The 7,653-nt window shown below is 38.7% G+C and overlaps 1 protein-coding gene across 3 annotated transcripts; it reads left to right on the top strand.

Annotated features, from left to right (window-relative positions):
- The first annotated feature begins 3,074 nt into the window (after positions 1 to 3,074).
- Positions 3,075 to 7,032, top strand: LOC127075244 (uncharacterized). Of its 3 annotated transcripts, none has more exons than XM_051016731.1 (10): positions 3,075 to 3,362; positions 3,439 to 3,514; positions 3,606 to 3,678; positions 3,760 to 3,811; positions 4,427 to 4,488; positions 5,393 to 5,456; positions 5,818 to 5,875; positions 5,974 to 6,060; positions 6,416 to 6,509; positions 6,695 to 7,030. In XM_051016731.1, the coding sequence occupies exons 1-10, from the start codon at positions 3,179 to 3,181 to the stop codon at positions 6,725 to 6,727; spliced, it is 783 nt and encodes a 260-aa protein (XP_050872688.1). In that variant the 5' UTR covers positions 3,075 to 3,178; the 3' UTR covers positions 6,728 to 7,030. The 3 variants fall into 3 exon arrangements, 2 of the variants coding, with proteins under 2 accessions (XP_050872688.1, XP_050872689.1); XR_007786280.1 differs by having other exon boundaries at positions 3,077 to 3,362; positions 5,813 to 5,875; positions 6,695 to 7,032; XM_051016732.1 differs by lacking the exon at positions 6,695 to 7,030 and having other exon boundaries at positions 3,077 to 3,362; positions 5,813 to 5,875; positions 6,416 to 6,652.
- The last annotated feature ends 621 nt before the right edge of the window (positions 7,033 to 7,653 follow it).

The following is a 7,653-nucleotide window of genomic DNA, read 5'->3' as shown; positions in this document are numbered from 1 at the left end:
GGACGAGGAGCCTGTGCCCTTGGCTGTTGATAAGTAGGTGGCGCAGGCGTTTGCTGATATATCGACGCCTGTTGAGCAGGTTGATAGATATGAGCTTGTGATTGGTAAAATTTGGTGTGACAGCTGCCACATATGGTTGTTGAACATATTGTACTGGATAAGTTGGTTGTTGTTGAGCAAATTGGTGTTGCTGAGTAAGTTGATGTTGCTTCTTCCATGAATGACTCCTTCTTTGACTGGTTGATACTGCATTTGTATCACCCTCTTTCTTTCTTTGAAATCCTCCAGGAAACTTTTTGGCATTACTACCAGATGTTTCAGAGGTAGTCATCATCTTTCCATTCTTCAACCCAAGCTCGACCTTTATGCCCATGGCGACCAGGTCAGAGAAGCTTGCAGATACACTACTCACCATTCTTTCATAGAACACAGGTTTGACTGTATCCATGAACCAATCTGCTAACTCCTTCTCAGCAAGGGGTGGTTCGACTTCCGATGCCACTTCCCTCCATCGTTGCGCGTATTCCTTAAAAGACTCCTTATCTTTCTGGGACATGCTGAGCAATTGCCTCCTATCTGGGGCCATATCCATATTATACTTATAATGTTGGATGAAAGCATCAGATAAGTCTTGGAAACAACGAATCCTACTCTGATCAAGGCTTAAGTACCATTTAGAGGGAGCACCCCTCAAGCTGTCTTGGAAGCAATGTATCATGAGTTTGTCATCCTCTACATGCGCAGCCATTTTTCGATAGTACATAATAAGGTGACTCTTAGAACATGAGTGGCCCTCATACCTATCGAAATATGGGGTCTTAAACTTCGCAGGAATCACAAGACCTGATACTAAGCACATCTCCTTAGCGGTAGCACCAAAAACTTGGTCACCTTCCATAGCCCTCAACCTCTTCTCCAGCATCTGGTAATTCTCCTTCATCCCTCTTATGTCTTCCTGCCTTTCCTCATCTTCATCTGAAAAGTCTGGGGCATGTTGTTGATCCTCAAAGTAGGGTTGCACATGTGCACGAACAAGAGGAGGCGCGAACGTGTGGACCACTGGATGACTTTCATTGATGGTCGGTAGAGGAGCCGTCTGCTGAGCAGATTGTGCAAAACCAGGGGCACCTTCAACTGTAGGCGTGAAACCGGGAGGTAAACCATAGGTTGGCCAGGTTGTTGGTACCGTCCTCGCAGGTTGGGGTTCAATCGATGGGCCGGTGATTTCTGAAACAACCGTCGTTTGGGTGTCTAACTTTGCCCTGATGACCTGTAATATCTCCATGACCTGACCCATGTTTCCACGTAGGTCTTCGAGCTCTGAGCTTACTCGCTCCAATTCATGCTCTTGATCTGCCATTCTTTGACGAGCTCTGGCATGAGTATTATACTGGTGTTGAAAATTCAGCGTGAAACTGGAGGAAGAAAGGACAAAATGAGACTCTGTTTTGAAAAATGCATGAATGCATGTATGGATGCATTTTGTTTGCAAAACTCTTGGTTAGTTTCAATCATTCATTTCAAAAATGTCACAACACTTGTTCGCAAATATTTAAAATAATAAGGAAATGAAACACAATAAGATGAATCTCAAAAGCGATTTTTTCATTAATCTCATATCAAACTTCAAATACAAACAACGTGCTCATGGTTTATGGGCTTTCCGAACCGTAGCAAGGTCGGTAGTCAGCCCTTCTAGCATTGCCTTACAAAACTTAATGAAATTAAAGACTTGATGCGGGGTGTTCTCTGGACACATGCACCAATCAGCTTCTTGTAGCTTCTCAGGCAGCTCTTGCATGATGGAACTCGCAAATCCGGACAGCTTCAGAAATTTGCCCTTCCACTCAGTGTAAAGCCCTTGAAGATCTTGAATGATGCGCACGTCTTCAGCTTTGGTCACCTCTATGTCCCTATAGAGGTTTCTCCAATATCCGCACTCACCTAGCAACACCATATAGGCAGCATCCTGATCCCCACCTTCAAGTGCCTGGATTCTAGCATCGGCTCGATCCAAATGATGTTTCAACCGTGTGCAAACTCTTTCTGACTCTTCAGTCTTCAGCTTCTCGCGTTCCAGAGTAACCTTGTATTTTTGAATGGTATTCTCCAGTTCACGAGTACGAATCTCAGAAATCAGTCGTGCTTCCCTTTTCATTTCAAGGGTCAGTTCCAGAGTCTTGTTGAGTTTTTGAATCCGGAGTAGAGCTCTATCCAACTCCTCTTCCTTTGATTTGAACACAGATTTAGTGCTATAGAGCGCTTGTCCAAACTTTTCTCTCCTTGCTTCAGACTCTCTAGCTCTTTTGTTGGAGACTTCAAGCTCTTTGTCCTTCTTTCGTTGATCGTCTTTCAAGTTCCCATTCTCTATCGAGACTCGGCCAAGCTTGATTCTCAAATCAGCATTTTCCAACTCCAACTTCTTGATACGGGCATTGAGCTTCTCTACATCTTCAGGTAATATGGGTTCTGGCTCCGGAACCAATGGATAGATAGAAGGATCAAATGGATAAGGGAGTTTAATCATCTGAACCCTCTCTCTAACCCAACAAGTGTAAGGCTCTTGGGCAATGACATTTCTCTTACCCAACTCCTTACCGTTCCTGATAACTGCTTGCACTACGCCAAAAAGGTTTTTTAACAGCGCATCTTAGACAGCGCTTTTAAAAGAAAGCGCTGTCTAAGGTTAAAATAAAAATAAAACACGGAAAATGTTCTAAAAAAATAATGAAAGCGCTGTCTAAGAGGGGGTCTTAGACAGCGCTTTTAGAAAGTGCTGTCTAAGACCCCCCCTTAGACAGCGCTTTTAGAAAGCGCTTTTAAATATAGACCTTAGTCAGCGCTTTTGAGAAAGCGCTGTTTAAAGTCTTTCAATTAAAAAAAAAATTAAAACCAAAAGCGCTGTCTTAGGTGGGGGTTTAGAAAGCGCTTTTGGAAAGCGCTGTCTAAGGCATATCTTAGAAAGCGCTTTCCACAAAAGCGCTGTCTAAGGTCTAATTAAAATTAAATTTTAGACTTCTATTTTCGTTCTCAGTTCTTTTTGTTTTCCCTCCTGCGATTAAACCCCTCCAGCGAACCCTAACAGCGAACGAGAATACATTGTAATCATTCGGTTTCAATACCAGAAAGTGTTTGAAGAATCTATCCAGGAACGGTGGTGAAGGTCGATCAATGATCGATGGAACTCACGGCACATGGTTGTACGATGGGACTCTCCGCATATAGAGCCACCGTAATATTACTCTTCTTCTTCCTCTCTCACTTTTCATTCACCACCGCTATCAGAAAGGATATCGGCTTCAAATTTACTCCTTTCTGCAAAACCACCGTTCAAGGCAGATACCTTCTCTCCGACAACAATGGTATAAATTTTCTTTCTCAATTTGATATTAAAAAATTGTTTTACTTATTTATATTTATATTATTTTTAATTTGTAGGTTATGTATGCAATGCTCTTTCAATTGATTCAAAATCTCGCTGTTGTCCTCAAACCGGGAAGAAATTCTCTTGTCAGTGAGTTTGTTTCCCAACTCTTATCTTTATTTTGAATTTTGAAAGTGAAAATCCATAACTAAAATTGGTTATTGTATTTAACGATTTGCAGTGGATGCAATCTTCTTTCACAGTGTTGCAATTCTTATGAATATTGTGTTTCTTGCTGTCTCAATCCCGCACTGGTAAATTTTTTTTTACTGATTTCCTGATAATTCAAGTTTCACGGAGGGGGATAAATGTTTAATTCGCGTTTAATTGAACAGACACGTAGGGAACAAGTGTTGAAGATGAAGATTGCTAAACCGGCTACTGCAAGTAATATTTCTGTTTTAATAGTTTGAAATTTTGTTTAGTTTTGAATATTGTATTTAGCGCCTTGAATTGACTAGTCTAGATTGTAGGTAGGTGTATATTTTGAATCAATACTTTTGCAACTTGATATGATATGTAAATTTAAGGACTTGGGTTTGTTTGGATGAATGGCTTAATTAAGATTTTATAGGATAAGCACTCTTCATATATGTGCTCGTGTATAAGCTATTTATATGCTCAAACTGATTTCATTTAAGTTATAAGTTGTTTCTGTAGGCTATCAGAGCTTATAGGATAAGCACTCTTCATATATATGTGCTTTGTGAGAGAAAATACACTCAAACTGATTTTATTTAAGTTATAAGTTGTTTTCGACTTTTCGTAAGCTATCTTGGAGAGCTTATAAAAATTAGTTGAAAGCAGCTGATAAGCATATTATAAGTTGTTTCTACAAGCTCTCTCAAACACTGTGTCATGTGTTTATGTCAATAGATAAGTTCAGGTAAGCTATTCATAAGCCAAGCACAGCCTTGATAAACATGTTTGAGTAATATAGATAGTAAATGTTTCTTTTCGTTTTTCTTTCCAAAAAACACCATTTGACTTTTTTTTTTGCAGGGAGTTATGAAAGTATTTTTGACTACTGCACTGGGAGATGTCGTCATAGCTCTGAAAGTGTGGTGAGTAAACTACTGTATTCCTGGTATTCTTTTGTTCTTGAAACTGTATCTGTGTTCTAGAAATATTCTTATGAGGTTAATATAATACCTTGAATAACATAAGGTTGCTTTTTGTGTTTATAAAACTATTTCCACGGCAACTTATCTTCTTGTCAGAGGAAGCTTTGCATAGTAGTCTAGTTCTACAAATTTATGGGGGAGGAGTTGACTGAATCTTATGCACTTTTATCTTACAATCAGCATAACAATTTATTTGAAACGTGTTTTTTGTTCTTTGCTTTTTATCTCGAATTTACATGATATATGAACCTGTTATGCATGAGTTAAACCAGAGTAGTCAATAGCAGCCAATAGCGGGATAGCGGAGCGGAGGCCGGCCGCAATGGGAAGAGCCTTAGTGGTGCAGAACACTATAGCGGCCACTATAGGGTACATAGAGCGATAGCAGAGTGGAGCGTTTTCTGGTCTGCTATCCTTTTCCCCTCTGAAAAATCGAAATTACCCCTTAAATTTAAAACATTTTAAGGGTAGTTTTGGATTTTTCAATCAAATTTGAGTTGAGACTCAACCTTAACCTCCCTTCATTGTCGGCTATGCATTTAAGACATTTCATATTTTTAAAAATTGTTTTATAAAAATATCAGTAACTAAATATATTAAATAGTAAATTCATAACTAATATCGAAAATTCCAGCTTCAAACAAAGCAAATAAAATAGATGAATTGATTTTGTCAAGAGTTTAATTAAACACATTAGTCTGACAAAAAGCGTTTGCATGCAAAATAACTTATTTTTGCAGCCTAGGATTGTAAATTCGTTCTAAGAGTTAGCTTCCGAGTTAGTTTGAAAACTATGTTTATGATAAGTAAAGTTGCTAATGTTTCTAGGTATTTAATGTTTCAGGTTCATGAAAATGCTTATCTTAGTGACCTCCATCACTGCTTTTCTCTGCCATCAAACTCTTCTGGTAAGTCTGCAGAAGTGACTGCCTTGTAATTGTGTTAAGCTCCTAATCCTGTTTTGACCTAACAAGGTGCCAATTCTAAAATTTCATCAGTTAGCGATACATATAGCGTAGCAATAATTTAGCATACTGTTTTTGCCGATACTTAAGGAGAACGGTGTGAAATAATATTGAGTAGTTAAGTAGACGGCTACATTTCATTCAGATGACATTGTACTTCATATTCATCTGGATACATATACTTCAGCCATGTTGTTGTTATGGGTGGTTGTAGATTTAGGACTCTGCCGTATATATTTCTGCTTTTGGCCTATTTATAGCAATTTTGATGGAATCTGGTATTTTTCATGTATGGAAAGCACAGGGTCAAATAGTACTCTCACAGAAGCAAGGCTCAATGGCATCAATGTTGTTGTTGGGAGGTATATTATTATTGATATTGGTTCTTTTTAGTCGAGGTTAATGTTTGCAGTTTCTTACTGTGGCTTAGGAGTTGAACTTCTTATCACTTGTTTGACAGGCAAGGTGAATCATGTAATTCAGTTTGCAAATCAAGAGGACAATCATGTGTCCCAAATAAACTTGTGGTGCTTAATCATTGTGACATGTAAGCGATGCTTTGAATCTGTGTTCTAAAATTCTGTTGCTGATATATTTCAATGGTACTATTGAGTTTTGCATCCGCACTGCCAATAAATCTATAATTTTGTTGGCTTTTGTGGTTTTTATCTTACATGCATAAAGGCATATTCTGGTTTTATTTTTCATTTTTGTTTATCCTCTAGACAAATAACCTAGGATCCATTTTATTAATGTTTGGTGCTAGCATGCTTGTCATGGATAATGTATCGGCAAGGAAAACAATATGAAGCGAGGAAGAAATATTATTCTAGCGTGTGAACGCTTTGTTTGTTTTCTCTTTATGTACTGATCGAATCAATTGAATTTTGTTATGTGAGCAGTATACAGAAATACATGAACTGCAAAGGATCTTGCTTGGCAAGTGTTGGGCCAGATCAACCTGCTGAAGTCGTTTATGATGCCCCCAAGCTTCTGGTAATAATTTGTGTTATGATTTAAGAAAAAAACAATGTTAGATTCCAGAAATTTATGAATAGACGTTTAAGGCCAGACTTTTTTTCAAATATAAATTGAAATAAGATGATACAGTGTCATCGAGTTCATACATTTAATGATTATTCGATGTGTATGGCTGAAATATTCAGTTTGAACTTCTGTAGTACTCTGGTCGGGCATACTTAGGGCATACTTAGTCGGGCATTAGATGTCCCTGAGTATTCTGGTCGGGTGAGGGGTAAGGGATTTGGAGTCACTCCGACCTCCCTGAGTATTAAAAAAGGAAAGGCTCCTAGTAATCGGGAGCTTCATGCAAGATTGGAAGCCATGCAAGCTGAGCTTGATGCATTGAGGAGAGAAAGAGAGGCTAGCGCCTCAACAGTATACAGAGATGCTTCGGACAAAGACAGTATCAACTGTACCTTTCAGCCGAACATTCCAGAGGTAAAATTGTGTACATAAATTTGTATATATTTTGATACATTTAAGGCAAAATTGGTTTGAATTGGTATATATATATTTGTTAGCCAAAAATTGGTAGAAAAAAGGCCAAAATGGCATATATAAAATGTGATAATTGTCTGTCAAAATCTGGTTGAAAACAGGTAGAAATTCTGGTTTATAAACCTGGAAAAAATGTGGTTTAAAACAAAAGCTTCAAAAATTTTCGTATACCTTAGACAGCGCTTTTGTAAAAAGCGCTGTCTAAGGGGGGATTAGAAAGCGCTTTAGGCAAAAGCGCTGTCTAAGGGGGGGGCTTAGACAGCGCTTTTTGAAAAGCGCTGTCTAAGGTATACCTAAAAAAATTAAAATAGGAGGGTCTTAGAAAGCGCTTTTGGCCAAAGCGCTGTCTAAGGGGGTGGGGCTTAGACAGCGCTTTTCAAAAGTGCTGTCTAAGGTATACCTAAAAAATTTAAAATAAGAGGGTCTTATAAAGCGCTTTTGGCCAAAGCGCTATCTAAGGGGGGGGGGGGGGGGGGGGGCTTAGACAGCGCTTTTAAGATTTAAAAAAGCGTTGTCTAAACCTTTAGCAGCGGAGGTTTAGACAGCGCTTTAAAGCGCTGTCTAAGGCTAAAAAAAGCGCTGTCTAAGGTCTTGTTTGTTGTAGTGTTGCCAAGACCTC

This window comes from Lathyrus oleraceus, chromosome 4 (assembly GCF_024323335.1).
Source record: "Lathyrus oleraceus cultivar Zhongwan6 chromosome 4, CAAS_Psat_ZW6_1.0, whole genome shotgun sequence".
NCBI classification, from domain to species: domain Eukaryota; kingdom Viridiplantae; phylum Streptophyta; class Magnoliopsida; order Fabales; family Fabaceae; genus Lathyrus; species Lathyrus oleraceus.
The sequence above is the reverse complement of the archived record's forward strand: the minus strand, read 5'-3'. Positions and strand labels throughout refer to the sequence as shown.